The sequence below is a fragment of the Ammospiza caudacuta genome, chromosome 16, assembly GCF_027887145.1.
Source record: "Ammospiza caudacuta isolate bAmmCau1 chromosome 16, bAmmCau1.pri, whole genome shotgun sequence".
NCBI lineage: Eukaryota > Metazoa > Chordata > Aves > Passeriformes > Passerellidae > Ammospiza > Ammospiza caudacuta.
In genome coordinates, this window is record NC_080608.1 from 14,859,986 (window position 1) to 14,875,975 (window position 15,990).

Sequence of the window (15,990 nt, forward strand, 5' to 3'; positions counted from 1 at the left end):
AACAGACACAGCAGCAGCACCGGGGCTGGACTCAGGCCAGGGCATTTCAAGCAACTTGTAAAAAGTTCACTGATTCTTTAATGACTCCACCTGGCCAGAGCAGGAGCCCTGGTTTATGTGCCTTGCAGAAGATGTGCTGCAGGAGGAGTGTGTCTGGGCTGATATGAATCAAGGCAGCTCCTCCAGCGCCGTGCTGGTTTGGAATAGCTGTTGACCTGATGGAGTGTTAATGGGAACATTTATTTGTTTCTTTATCACTACAAAGATGTCATATATACTTACCCTGCTGCTGCCACTGTTCCCAAAGGGCTGTCAGCACCAGAGCCATTATAACACGACTGCCAGAGGTAATTTTTTTCCCCCCTCACACATTATTTCTTCAAATGATTCTGCGGAGAGAGAAAGAACTCGGATACAAAAATTGCTGGTTAAAAGAACAGTAGAGTGTGATGTGAGCCAGAGAAGCTTTCCTAAATGCCTGTCAGTCTCTGCCTCTATTGCTTACAGAGAGCAGCACAGGCACAGCCTGGATCTGCGTTGGCACAGGGGGTGTGTACTATGCCTGGCACTCTAAGGATGGGATTTGCCACTGGAGCTCTCCAGTTTTTGGGGACAGGTGACAACTGCATGGCCTGTGGGACCAGGAGCTGCCCTGCATCCCACCTTCATATTTCTTCAAATTTCTCACGTGGGAGCACAAAGACTCTACCAGAGTGTTTTGGTGGCACAGAGCAGTAAATGAAAATCGGGCAGAAGCCCACTGCCTTTACCTGGGGAAGAAAAACAATCCCATTGCATTTCATTTGTGTCGCGCCACGACCTGACAGTTTAAGGAAATTGCTAATGGGACCTTTTACTGCGGGGTCACGAGTTCAGCCCTGGCTCTGTCGGTAATGACCAGCAGCATCTGATGAATGTTTGATGGCCTGAGATGAAAATATGGCTCTCGATCCATTTATCAGTAGGAAAACCCTTCAACAGCTCCAGCCCCTTAAAGCTAATCCCGACAGAGAAGGCAGCGAGGGGAAGGAGCCGCTCCACAGCCCCACGGTGGATCAAGGTCAGGATGGGGCCATGCAGATGGAACAGCTTAGAGCAGACAGGGCTGGGCAGCACCTCCTGCGCACAAACAAATCCCCTGCTCAGTCCCTGCAACGCTCCCAGCACAGCCCGGGAGGAGAGAGCCGGATCCGGGACTGCTCTCAGAGGGACAATGATGCTGGCACGAGGGGGAGATGCAAACATCGGGAAATCCGGGATCAAGAGCTGGCTGGAACTCGTGCCAGAATTCAGGAATTCGCAATTTTGCAAGCTGAGAAGTTCTGTTTGAGTTTCTCAATATTATAACACCAACATAAAGTTGAAACTCAAATATCAAGGTGACGGGTGAGAAGTTAGTAAATGTCCTTTTAAAATGGTTGTTGTTTTGGGTTTTTTTTTTCCCCCATATCAACAGAAAAATAAATTATTGCCTGATTCTGTACTTCCCAGGCTGCTCCTTGCTTTTTAAAAGTGCAAAACTTTTACAGAATTTGGCAAGTGCTGAGAGGCAAAGGCTGCCGTGAGAGGGAGGCACAGGCAGAGCCCAGGTGCAGATTTGGGACGGGTCTGTGGCACACAGGAGCAGGGTCCGGCTCAGCCTCCAGACCCGGCTCTGCACCCCCCGGAGCCCCTCGGGGCCGCTCTGCGGGCTCAGCCCAGGGCAGGGGCACTCAGAGACGGGGGTGTCTGTCCCAGCATCTCCCCGAGCCCAGGCTGATCCCGGCAGGATCCAGGGGAGGATTCGCATCCCGGAGCTTGCAGAGCCTTTCCAGAGGCTTGAGGGAAATGGGAAAAGCGTGAGGGCCATCTGGTGGGAGCGGGGAGGGCGCTCCGCTCTCCTCATTGTTCTCCGCAGCTTCGCCGGGGCCGATTCCAGCTGCGGGCAGCGCCGGGCGCATCCCGGGAATTTGGGGGATGCTGGAGGCATCAGTGACACGCCCGGCACCTAAAAACACCCGTTTAAAGGGAATTAAACTGTGCCACCAGGAAACACAACACGTGTAAGGGATGGAGGAGGCTGCTGGGATGGGGACCTGCAAAAACACACGGGAACAGAAGCTGCAGAACAAACACCTGGCAGGGATGGGAATTCTGGAGCCACAGGGGGAAAAAGGGATCTCAGCAGCGTTCACAGGGTCAGAGCAGGAGTGGTTTTCTACCCAGGAAAGCTCAGCACTGACCCACTGAAATCAGCAGCCTCCAAACCTTTGTAGCTGCAAGTGTAGAAAATAATCCTCTATTTTAGTGTTTACCCCCATCTGTATGACATTTCTATATAAGACTTTATTCCTGTTCATCTTTACACTTCCTGGGATTTGATCCATATTGATCCACGTGTGCTTCCTTCCAGGATTTTTTAAGGCTGCAGAAATGACAATTTCCACACCAGTTACAAAATAATTACCCATAATAATTTAATAATGAGCTTTCCCTTTAAATTATTAACATAGGTAGCCAAGAAAATCATCAATTTTAACAAGTTTAAATTCAAATGATAAATGCCAAATCTGTGTTAAATGAGACCAGCAAATTAGTAATTAAAATATTTATGCAAGAAGGCAAAAGATATTGTATTGAAGGCGCTGCAGAGCAGGCTCCCATCAGAGTATGTGACAGTGGCCTGTGCTTGCACATCCCAGTTTTCAAATCCTCTGCTAAGGGAAGAGGGGAAAATATCTGACCCCATAATTGCAGCTGGACAGTGTTGAGTGGCATCCAGTGGGATTTCACCAGAATCCAAGCAGTTCTCAGAATACCCCTGGGTTTTACTGAGCGGAAATCCTGACCCAAATGAAATTATTTCTATCATACAAATCGTTATCTGCAGGAATCTCCAAAGGAAGGAATTGTCTTTGTGGCCCCTCAGAGCTTTGTCACTGAGAGCAGAATCTCTCTGTGCTGGTTTTTAAGAAAGTGGAGAAAAGTGGAGAAAAAATGCTTTTCTTCCAAGCTGAAAGAAAAGTACCAGTACCAAAGCAGATTTGTGATGCCCTGTGAATGTAAACCCCAATTTTCCAGCAAACTCGGCAGTGGATCAGCACCTTGGAATGAGCCAGAGCAGCTCTGCTGTCGATTTTGATGGTGAAGAATAACAATAATAGAAATAATAGAAATAATAATAGAAAATAATAGAAAATAATAGAAAATAATATATTATATAGTTTATATATAATACATATAATATATAATATATATTATACATTATATATTATACATAATTAATATAATATAATATAATATAATATAATATAATATAATATAATATAATATAATATAATATAATATAATATAATATAATATAATAATAGAAATAATAGAAATAATAGAATAACAATATAACAATAGAATAACAATAATAGAAATAATAAAAATAATGGAAATAATGTAAATAATAGAATAACAATATATAACATAGTTAATATATATAATGTATATAATATATTATATATTATACATAATATATAATATATGATATATAATATAATATACATTATATAATAACATATCTAATATAATAATAGAAATAATAGAATAACAATACAACAATAGAAATAATAATAAAATAAAAATAAAAATAATAATATAATAACAATATTAGAAATAATAGTAATAATAGTAGTAGCAACAATGGGAATAGCAATATTCTGTTCTTCACCCTGTACAGCTCCCGGCCCCGGTCCCGCACTGCCCCGCCGCGGCCGCCGCCGGCACCGGCTCCCACCCGGCTCCTCCTCCTCCTCCTCCTCCTCCTCCTGCCTTTTCCCGCTCACCTCTGGCACCCGAGACAGGATCCAGCCCTCCGGGAAGCGCCCCCGGCTCCCAGGGAAGCGAGAGCTCCGCTGCACGGGCCGTGCCTCCATCCAGGTGTGCTGCAAACACCTGCAGGGCAGGCGTGGGAGAGCTGGAGCCTCATAAAGGATGCCCAGAGAAATCCCACAGAGTGAGAGAGAACATCAGAGGAGCCGGAGGAGCCAGCGCAGCCCAATCCCCAAACGCAGCTGGATATGGAGCACAGCTGTGTCCAAAAACAGAGGGAACAACCCCAGAGCCATCAGTGCACGGACAGACCCACCTGATAAACCCCAGGAGAATCAGCCTTGTGTTTCCTGCTGAGAACAGGCCTATTTTCGGTGAAAATGTTCCCGACAGCATCAGTGCACCCTCCCTGCCACAGCTGGGCACAGGGAAGGCTCACCCAGAGCCCCCAGCTCAACAAGGAGCTGCCACACTCGCTTAAAATCAATATTTTAGCACATCAAAGCATAATGAACAATTGTAGAAATACTCCACCATTGTGTTTGAGGTTCTCACCCACAGACTGTTTCCTTCCACCTGTGCTGGTGGAGATCATTACCAGCCTTTGGCCAGATCAGCTGTATCCCAAACTCAGCCACATCCATGCAAAGATTTTTATCTCAAAAAACAAGATGTATTTTAGCAGGTTACAATTTTTCATTTTCCTTTACTTATCAACACGTACTTTCTAACACGGAGGGCTTTTGAGAAATTAATTTCCATCTGAAAACAAACAAGGGCTGAAACAGTTTACAAAGGAACCCATCTTTCAAGGACATTTCCTTTTAAATTGCACAATGTGGCTCTTAGCAAGGAAAATAAATAAAACTTAATCTCTCTGCATTCCAGCTGGCATTTTTTCCCCAAGCTAGAAGGGAACAATCAATTTAAAGAAAACTCAGACTATGGTCAATTAAGAAACTGTATATAATTTCATTTATAAATACCAGATACCTATTCAATTGATTATTTTAATCCAATTAAGTCAGTTTTTACATTTTAAAATTCCTAGGAATGAAGTAATTTATCCACATTGCAGACCTGGGCTTTTCACATCTGTTGCTGCAAAATTCTGCAGCTCATCTGGTCTTTGGCTGTGCTGTTAGCTGAGGGTGTTTCAGCTACCAGATTTATTTAAGGATGTGGATTGTAAGCCTCCAGGAAATGGCAGCTACTGGGGAAATTTGTGTCTAATTACTAGTAACACAAAGAAATCTTTTTTTCCCTTTTTTTTTTTAAATTTGTGTTGGTTATGTATTTAAATTATTTTTTTACTGTGCTTTCTCTCTTTAACCGGGATGGTCTCCCTTAGGTGTGGGTGTCAGAAGTTCTCTGAGTGTCGTTTAATGAGCTGCCAGCACCCAGCCCCTGCTTCTCCCCTTCCCAGCCTCCCTTTTCCTCCTGACTCTGCCATCTTCATCCTCTTCTCTGCCAGGGAAAAGGAGAAGGAAAAACCCTCTGGAAAACGACATTTGGGCTTCTTGGTTGTAGAGAGCTCACCAAGTGTACAGGCAAGGTTTTCTTTAAAAGTATTTTTTTTTTTTTTTTTTTTGAGAGAGAATAACCAATACCTTAGAGCCACAGAATGCATTTGCTGTGTGGTTTATCAGCTGCATCACAACTTCCCTTATGAAAAGGGATGGAATTTCCCTGGCCAGGCTCTCCACACTGGCACTCAGCATTCCCAGGCACAGCAGGGCTGCCCCAAGGAGAGAAGCCACCACACCTGGGCATCCAGCAGGATCCAGGGGGTAAAACAGCCATAATTAACAGAAACAGGCATTGTCAGAAAGAAAAGTGGTGTCTTTGGTGTGTGGGGCTGTGAGCTGTGATCTTCAATGTGCCTGCACATGCATGTCACAAAAATGGGGACCAGCAACACTGCCGCACTCAGCATTGTGACACTGAGAGAAATGGAGTTTGAGGCTGCATTTACTGACAACTCCATGCCAGCAAAGCCAAGGAGATTAGTGGGGAAATGTATTTGTCAATCTTTCCCACAAATGTTTCTGTGGGGCGACATCACAGGCAAGGCTTGGAATGAGCAATCAGGGACAGCAGCTCCAGGCACTGAAAAGCTGAAAAATTAAAGGTCTCTTCATACAAATTTAACATGCAGGAGGAAAAAAGGCAGCACCAATCTCTGGCCACCTCCACAGCCCTCCTGGGAGCAGCACAGACCTGCAGAGGGCTTGGATTGTTCCTCCTTGAGACCTTCCAGCCCTGCACCATCCTGCACCAAACAAAATCCACTGACACCAGATCCACCCCCAATTGGTTCCTGTCATTCTGAATGTTTCCCAAAACCGGAAAATGCTTCAAATGGCCAGTTCTCCCCAAAAGTGTGTGTGTGGGACAGATGGGGCTTACACAGTGATATCATTATTCTTGTATTTTATTTGCCAGAGAAAACCTGAATTTTGTATCAATTGAATTCAAACTCCTTGCCTGTCCCTGCCAGTTAGCAAAAATGTACTGTTCTCAAACATTCAGACAGTTTAAGCCCAATTATTTTTGTCTATATTAGAAAACTGTTGAGGCAATGTAGAAATTTAATTTAATCAGGAAAAAGTGTCCAAAAACAGAGGGAACAAAAACAGAGCCATCAGTGCACGGACAGACCCAGAAAAAGGAGACTCCAAAAGAAGAGATTTTCCCATAGTGGAAAACCTTGTGCATTTCAAGAACTCTCAGCCTTGGCATAAATGAAGTGTTTCACTAGGAACAAGGAAGGAAATAGATTCCTCTGCTGCCAAATTGCCAAAAGCCAAAGGAGCTGAGAGCAATGCAGCTCAAAGGGAGGCTTTCAAATCAAACCTCCCACCACATGCTTGTTTCTCTCCTCATGGAGCCATCCCACCTTGTGTAAATGCATGTTTCCCTGAGCCCAGAGCTGGGACAGCCGATAGGATTGACTAGACACACACCACCACACAGTGTGATCAGCACTCCTATTCCCAACAAAAAACCAACCAGCCATAAAATCCCCAACTGTTCCCATTATATCACCTAGCTGGAAGCATCTTTTTGAGTCCAAATGTTCATCAATCACACCACCATCATGAGTCCACATGAAAACCATTTCAAGCCTCAGCCTACAGTTACACCCTGACCATAAACACTCCAAAAGCATTTTTTTCTCATTTACTCATGCACAGCTGCAGAGAAATAGAAAATCGACTCAAAGCAGTGTGCAAGAGGGAGTTCTGCACCAGACAGAGCACAGAGGTCACGAGTGTTCGCCCAGATGCTCTACAGAGCACTGAGACAGACGGTTCATTTCATTCCTCCAGAGCAGCCTTCCCTCCTTTCCTCCTGCTCAAGTTTATTTCTCCTGCAAGATCTAAGCTGGCCTCAGTTTTGGCAGTTCTCACTTCATCCCTGAACTTCCTGACCTGCAAGATATGGCCTGCTTGCCTTATCAGTATTTATTTCCCACCCACCCCCATTCTTTGCAGGCATATTTTTGAGTTTCTCCTAAAGATAGCTGTCCCTAGTTTTCAGAAAATGGTATCCTGCCAGCATTTCTGAGTTGCCAAAAACCAAAAATGAAGCAAAAAAAAAAAAAAAAAATGAACACACTCACCACTTCCTTTAAATTTTCCAGTCCAGATTTTACCAACCAGTTTGCTGTGCCTCATCCACCCTGCAGCACTGGACACGCTCCACCCCACTTTGCTCTTACAACTGTTTGTAAAGTGTTGGCATCTTATGGAGGTAACTCACCTTTCAAGCCCTGTTCCTGTGAGCTCTGCAAGCCTCTCTCTGCTCCCCTTCCTCTCTTTTCCCTCTTTAAGCACCATTTTTTCAGCATCAGAGCTGTTTCCATGCCCCTCTTTGCAGGGCGCAGGGCTCCCTGAGCCTCCACGTCTTGCAGCCCCTTCCCCAGCACAGATCAGTCACTTGTGGGTCACTCCAGTGGGAACACTGCAGCATCATTTTTCCTGAAAGATCACAAACCTTCCTGCTCTGCCAGGCTCCCCTCCAGGGCCACATCCACGTTTCCAGCCTGTCATCCTGGCAGGCAGTTGCTTGTTGAACCTGGTGCTGGATTCTTGATTCCCAGGGAGCCTCCAGGTGCACTCACCCACATTGCTGGAAATCCACAGCTCTGGCATTACCAATTAGCTATGAATAATTCAGGTTATAAATTGCAAAGTCCATGGCCAAAAGGCTCCTTAGCACCAGCAGTGAAAGCAAAGCTCAGGGGGTTGTTGTTTCTTCGACGCCACTTCCTGCACTTATGAAAGTGATGTGACAGTGTGGGATAGGAATGGACCCGTGGCTCCTTCCTGCCCTCTGCCCCCAGGTGATCCCACACCTGTATTCCTCTCCCTCCCTTCCCTGGGCTCACCTGAGGTACCTGTGTGTCCCACAGAGCCCTCCAGCCTCCCTTCCCAGGGCTGACCAAGCCTGACTCTTCCCACTTGGCCAACACTTCCTCCCTACCATGGATTGAGGGGATCCCATCCCAAGTTTCCCATTACTCAATTATTTTTCCACATCCAGGGGCAGCAAGCAGAGTTCAGGAGAGTATCCTTCAAACACATCCTGTGAGTTAAGGGAAAGCCTTTTTCCCACCATACTAAGGAGAATACTGTAACAGCTCTGCCCTGAAAATCCCCATTTCCCGACTCTACAGACTTGTAAAGCGTGGCAAGAATGGAAACAGCCTAAATTATGTAGATGGAAAGCTTAGGCATGGACAAAACATCCTTTTGAGAAAAGACTCAATTCCACAGAAATGCATGCATGCAAGAGCAGGACCCAGACCATGGACTGAAAGGAGAGAAGAGGTCAAGAAAATATTCTCCAATTTTTTTTCCCCTCCCCAAACACACCAAGCTGCTAATAAAAGTTTTGGGACGATCAGTAAAAGCACACGATAAATCCAAATTCCTGATTAATAGACAACAAAATTGAGAAACAGAAGCAGAAGATGGTGTAACTGATGTTCCCATCCTGTCAGGGGGAAGAAATAGATTTGGGGTATGTCTGGGGCTCAGTAGCAGCAGGCACAGCCTCCAGGAGCCTTTGAGTTCTGCATTGGCCAAGATCTGTTCACAAGAAGAGGGGAGAGCAAGAGGTACCACCAGGACACAGAGCACCGAAATGGAAATGGGGGAGAACACAGGCATAGGGAGTTTCACTCATCAGGAGAAAGAGAGGGCTGTTACTCCAGTCTCTCAACATGTACTTGTGGAGTTCCAGTGCAAGAATCACATAACCAGGTGTAAAAATCTTCAAATGTAATTTATTAAGACATTCAGCTATGTCTGTCAGTCTACATCCAAATTTACTACTAAAAATAAAATAGTATCACATTTCACATTAGGAATACCGACTTTGAAAAACACTTGAGTCAAGCCTATCGTATAAATAAGTGACTAATTTCTCTTCATATCAAAATTCACATAAAAAAATTGCCTGCCCCCTACTCCCGCCTATTTCCCCACCCCAGTCCCTTGCTCTACTTGAAGCCATGATGAATGTAAAAATTTAAGTATGGACATGTCCTTGTCAAAGAAAAAAAGGTGCAAACCTATTAACAGCTTTTAAAAGTGGCATTTGCGGAGTCTGATCATACACATAATGTACTCATTCCCAAAGTGCAAATATCGCCAGAGTTTAATACTGTTTAATTCAGCTGCAAGGGTTAACATTACACAGCACAGTCCTGCAAGGCCTCTATCCGTGCCCTAAAACTCATCCCACTTTCCTCCTGCAGAGGCAAAGTGTTCATGAGAGCTTTAGTTTACTTCATGCAGCCCACACTGTGCCCATTATGAGCAAAAGTTTCATATACATCAAAATATTGACGACTCTGTCATAAAAGTCAAGAGTCACTATAGATTACATAAATTCAAATGCAACTGCCCCAAGAACACCCAAAGCATACACATGACATATTAAGAGTGCTTCCACCTCCTGGTACCATCACTGCTGTTACATCTTTGATTTTTGCTTGCGTGCCGTAAAAAATGTCAGCAACCAGAGGTGCCCATCTGCCAGAGACGGGCAGCTCACGGCCCCCAGCGCCCCTCAGGAGCTGGGACAGGGCTCTGTGCAACTCCTCCCCCTGACCACAACCCAGGCAGCCTCCTGTGCCTCTGGCCACAACAGCTCACAGACCCCTCACTCCTCTCACCCCTCAGCTACATCTTGAAAACACTCTAGCACTGGCTACTTATTCCCAGACATCCTTCCTATGCCCACAGTTCAGAGAGCTTCTGGAGTCATTTCTACTACATCTCACTGGAGTTACCACTACCAAGCAGCCCATAAAAATCAGCGTGGGAGATTACATTTTGACCAGCATTAATAGCTACGCTTCTTTCACAGCTGTGGAAGGATTGGTTTTCTTCTGAGTCAAACGTGGATCTCTGCAATGTGTTGTTCCCACGTCACCCCCTGTGGCCTCAGAGCTGGACACAAACCCTCAGATCTGGAGCAGAGCCCCCCTCTGGGGCTGCAGTGAGTTCTGCAGCACAGGCTGCTCCCTGGCTGGCCTCACAGGGGCTGCTCTCACTGTCCATGCTGTGAGAGTCCCCTGGCTGGGCAGAGGCCTCGGGGCTCTCGTGTCCATCGTGGCCCCTGCTCGGGCTGTCCTGCACACTTGGCCTCTGGTCACATTCAGCACCAGGCTCAGCTGCATCTCCAGGCCTGGTGCTCTGCTCTGCACTAGGATTTGGCTGCTGCACTGGCTCTGGTCCCAGTCCTGGGAGCTGTGAAGGGCTCTTCAGTTGGCAGTGGCACAGAGGGCAGGTTTCTTGCACGTACAGCCATTTCTTAAGACAACCCGCATGAAAAAAATGGCTACATGGAGTGATTACAGCAGTTTTCATATCCTGAAAGACACACAAAAAAAAGAGGAAAAAAAATACATAATTATTTGTAATCCCATTCCTCTCCTCTCACTTCATGTCTGTAATGGGTTCACCAGGCACAGAAGAGACAGAAGCAGTCCACAGACAAGAAAAGGAATGTTCCTTCCTTCACACCCACAATGTTTCCCATGAGGAGCAGCTGAGGGAGCTGGGAGGGCTCAGTCTGAAAAAAGGAGGATCAGGAGGGACCTTCTGGCTCTGCACAACTCCCTGACAGGAGGGGACAGCCAGGTGGGCTGAGCCTCCTTTCTCAGTGATCAAGCAATAGGACAAGAGGAAATGGCCTCAAGCTGTGGCAGGGGAGGGTTGTTCTGGGCATCAGTAAGAATTTCTTCACAGAAAAGGTTGTCAGGCATTGGAGAGGAGGCAGTGGAGTCACCACCTTGGAGGGGTCCAAGGAAGGCCTGGACATGGCACTCAGTGCCATGGGGATCAGCCACAGGCTGGACTCCATCTTGGGAGTCTTTTCCAACATTATTGATTCTGTTACACACATAGTTGAAATACAGGCCAGGTCTTGCTTTCTTTATTACAGGCATTAAAAATGAGGCAAAAACCCTTTGTTTGCAACATATTCTTAAACATGACCTTTTCAGGATGAGAATAATAGGACTGGCTGGCTCAAGAAACAATCAAGCAACTCAAAACAGCACAACAACAGATACAACATGTAACAACGCCAGAAATGAAGTGACACCATGAACTCTGCCAGCTGAGACCCACATAAAACTAGTCTGGTGTTTTGAACACTCTCATTCAATCTGGCAGTTTTACTCTTCAAAGGATTTCTATCAAGTTTGGAGCCAATCCAAATCCACACTTAACTGCACACTACTAATGTTAGGGTGATTCTTTCACTGTCACACATAACTACAATTTCTATTCAAGAGTAAGAGACTCTGGAGCTGGAAGTGTGATAAAGATATTACTTTCAGCATTAATGTCTAAGGTCCTTACATCTGCTGGCTCATGTTAGCAAGACCCTTAACCTTTTGATAATTAGGTTTCTGCTACGAAACTAACACTGCACATGAAGTAGCAATGACTGTAGAGACTGAGCTGCTTCTACAGAATAGTAACAAATCAGCTACCAAGAACAAGTTGTCTTTCACTAACACTAATCCTCCAGTAATGAAGAAAGGGAACATTTGCTGCTACTACTGAGACCAGCTCAACCCAAACATGAGAGGTGTCAAAGCAGCTTAAGGACAGAGTCTGCTGTGTAACTGGAGGAAAAAAGGCAGTTTAAGCACATCCAAGCTCTTCATTCCTAAGAATTATCTTGGTGACAGCACTCCAAATCAATTTGCACAAAGCAGAAAACTGGGTGATTCCAGTAACTCACTGAGTGCAGTATTATTCATTACACATAATTCAAGGCACTTATTTTATTAGCTGAAGACTGAACTTAGTCTGGGGGTATTTCCACTTGAGCCAATCCTTTGACACTCCCATTCCCACCTGGTAGCAGATGGCACAGATGTCATTGTGCTGCTCCAGCTGCTCCTTTGTGGCCACAGGCAGGGATTTTATCTTATTCACAGCGTCCCTGCGAAGGAGAAAACTCTTCCAGCCCAGCTGGGCCCGCAGCCACACGTTGTAGTAGGAGTGGATGAAGATGATGACGGAGCCCATGACAGTCCACTCCCCAAAGATGGTTTCTGAGACTCCATAGGCCACCACACACAGAGCCACCAGGAACTCCAGCAGCCGGTAGGTGCCGTTCACGTAGTAGATCACATCGTCCATGTTCTCCACTGGCTCCTTCCTGAACTCCTCCACCATGAACAGAACATAAATGAAGAGGGTCCCAAGCACCTGTAACACAGTGCAAGAGCTTGAGCTCAGCTTTCTGGAGCTTGAGCAGTGCTGGCCACTGAGCCCTGTCCACACAAAGCTCTCAAGCTGCACAGAAGGCAAACTCAAAGTAGTGGAATTGCTGCTGAACTTCAAGGCAAATAAAAGTTGCTCTTTCTTGCAAAGCATTTAAGCTTGTTCCCAAGTACTTCCCCTTCTTCACCTTCCTGAGTCCAGAACACAGCTGAGTTGATTAAACAATAGCACTGAGCATTTAATGGGCAATTAAAAAATTAATAATAAAAAGCCCCAGTAGTAACAAATACTTATAGTATAAAACATTTCCTCTGTTTATACTACTGTGTTTCAAACACCAAATTGATTTCAAAGAGTTATAGCTAAGTAATGACACATAAATGAGTACTCTGGGAAAAAAACTTTTTACCATGATAGTTACACATCCTCAAAAGCCTTCTGGCTTTACAATTTGAAGCAGACTTCCATTCATCTCTGTTCTCAGCCCACCCAGGAGCTCCTCAGCCTCAGATACAGGACTCAGAAAGAGATTTTTTTATCATCCCTTGTAATTCTGCCCTTCTCTCATCCCAGTTCTTTTCTCATCATGTATTTTCCCCCTTAGAATAACAGGATCACAGTTAATGCAGGGCTTCACAGGGCTGATGTTCTTACCTGAAGAGAGGTTAGAATACTGCTGGAAATAATGATCAACAGCCAGAAATCCATGTGGAAAAATTGACAGATCATGTAGGCCATGTACGCGGGGAACACGAGTAGGAACAGACACAGGCTGACTGCTCGGAAGTGCTTCCACAGGCTCCTGCAAAACAACACAACAGGTTTTTATTTTTCAAGTCAGATTTGAGTGTCAGAATAAGAATAGAATGACTGCTGGATGTAGGCACGTTAGATAATTGCTCAAGGCTTTAGCTGGTTGAAAGGAGTTTCTATTTTACTTGGGCACAGTCTCATTTCCAGTTTGCACACATGCCTACGACTGTGCAAAGTTCCCTCTCATTTGACCTTTGCTGTTTTCAATAGAAACACAAAAATTATGGGCAAAATAAGTACTTGAGATACTGAATGTTACAGATGGAGGTCCATTAAAATAAATTATTAAATGTGTAACTGTTTGGACACTTCTCTAAATAAACAAGAGGTCTCCAAATTAAATAATTCTTGCAACTACTCTTCATGTTTTTGCTAATATGTGTGGGGCAAAGCTACTTCCTTTCATCACCAGCTTTAACCCTGCTGCCTTTAGAAGTACATTCCCCAATTCAGACATCACTAAAGAAGAAATGTAGCAGGACTTGAACATTTATCTCTGCCAGTCCTTACTCTGCTCCTATCACCTACTTCTTTCTAATCTCCTCCCCAGCCTAAACACACCATCAATCTTTTTACAGCCACCCATTTGTGAAGGCTTTCAGAATATCTCCTGTAATTTACTATAATACCTCTACTTGTTCCTCAGGTGGTATTTTAACCTCACTTAGCTCTGGAGATGAGGTACAGAAAAAGTCAAACCATTTGAGGGCACAGGACAGCAGCACAAACTGATTAATTCAATACAGTCTGAAGGAACATCTGAGTGACTTTGAGGTCTGCAGTTTTGTGTCTGTGGGTGAGGGAGGAAGAGAGAGCTGAAGGGGAATTTATCCTGTTTCTTGCTGATTTAGAACTCCCTGGGAGATTTGGCAGAAGAGTTAAAACTCAATATCCCCACAGTCTGCTTGTTTAAGCTGGGCAGATGCTCCTATCCTGGCTCTACTCCCTTTCCCTCTGTTTCTACCCTGGAAGTTAACTTGCTGCACACAGAACATCTCTAAGCTAAACAAACTCTACACATAAACAAACCTCCTCTGTTCATTTCTTCACTCACAGGTTACACAAATGCAATTGACAAAGAACAGAACAGATTAATATGAAAATTCCACATAGCACCAATACAGCTCTTCAAAACACAAATGAAATTGAACAATCCCACACAATCCAAACACGTGGGACACTAAGGCAAACCTTACACCTCTTATTTTGTGCCAGTAAACCATATCATTTTGGGATCACAAAAAAATTAGGTTTTACAATATCTAACACAAGGTCACTCCTAGAAACTTCCCACCCTCAATAGCTGAGTGAGATCACTGCTTTAGAGGGAAACTCACCCAAGTGCAGAGGAGGTTAAGAAAAACCATTCTGCAAACCCACACAATAGAGTGTGGGTGGGGAGAGCACAGTCCTGGATTTGCTTAACTGGAACCACAAAACTAGAGAACTTGGACTAGGAAAGAAATCTGCACACAGGAAAAAAAGGAAAAAAAAAAACAAGGCAACTTTACAAGTACTAAAAGCCATCAATTACTAGTTTATCACCTCCTAAAAGAACATTGAGTAACTCTCAGTTTAGGAAACCAGTCTCTTACTTGTCCCTTGAGGCTCCCAGTGCCAAGACAATGGGATCAGCAATTTCCAGCATGGACTGAAGGATGGATGCCACCACAATGAAAAGAATAATACTGAGCAGGAACGCCCGATGCACAACTTGGAGCTCAATCAAACCTGTCTGCACAGCCAGGATCAGGAGTGTGACTCCTTCAGTCATCCCCCTGCAGATCAACACAGTCAAAAAACCAAACAATCACATCTCAGCGTCAATGCTGGTACAAAAGTACGTCCAGAAACACCAGGAAATAAACTGCATGCTTCTGTCACAACCTTTCATATGTCACTGGTTTTGGGTTTCACTGGTGTCCCTTGGAAAGCTTTAACCAGGGAGGGATGTTTTCAGAAAGGCTGAAGTGCTGGGCTTATGAACCAGCAGATTTTGCTCCTGACAAGCAGCTTTTGGGCTACATCCAGCTCAGACACCACCCAGCACAAAGTATTTTAAGGACCCAGTTCAGGCAAATTACCAATTTTGCCATTTTTCAGTTTATTCCTCCTGTACCTAAACCTAGCCACTCCTTTCTGTCTTGGAACCTCAGAGTGACTTTAATCCTCTGAGGATCACCACAACTATTTGATGCAATGAAGTACACACTTCACCAAAAGATGCTTTTATATAATTACTCTTATGCAGCCCCAATTTATACCTCTTCTGCTTCTACATCTTGGAAACCAAAATGTAAAACATTCTTTTGCAAATGGCCCCAAGTCTCTACAGAGAGTTATGGGCTGGAGTAACAGGAAAGGCAGTGTCAGGATCCCAATTTCACATTAGACAAGTTGAGACAAGCCTGAGAAAAAGCATTTTGGCTATTTCCCATAACAATTTACAAGCAATCCATACAATGCTATGTTTTAAGTCTCACAGATTAGTAATGTTCCATACATGATTAGAGGGGACATGAGGAAATGAAAATACAAAGTGTTTATATTATGCAAGCATGTGAAAATTTTTCAGTGACTCATGAAAATACAAGTGACTGAAAATCCCAAGTAACAGTCC

The 15,990-nt window shown here is 44.6% G+C and overlaps 1 protein-coding gene across 4 annotated transcripts in view; it reads right to left on the bottom strand.

Annotated features, from left to right (window-relative positions):
• Positions 1 to 9,135: 9,135 nt before the first annotated feature.
• Positions 9,136 to 15,990, bottom strand: part of RNF145 (ring finger protein 145) — a 44,477-nt gene continuing 37,622 nt past the window's right edge. For all 4 annotated transcript variants that reach the window (XM_058815197.1, XM_058815200.1, XM_058815201.1 and 1 more), the window contains exons 8-11: positions 14,966 to 15,148; positions 13,212 to 13,359; positions 12,186 to 12,542; positions 9,136 to 10,685 (exon numbers count right to left, since the gene is read on the bottom strand). In XM_058815197.1, the coding sequence (XP_058671180.1) occupies positions 10,257 to 10,685; positions 12,186 to 12,542; positions 13,212 to 13,359; positions 14,966 to 15,148 (1,117 nt within the window). In that variant the 3' untranslated portion in view covers positions 9,136 to 10,256. The remainder of the gene's footprint in view (positions 10,686 to 12,185; positions 12,543 to 13,211; positions 13,360 to 14,965; positions 15,149 to 15,990) is intronic.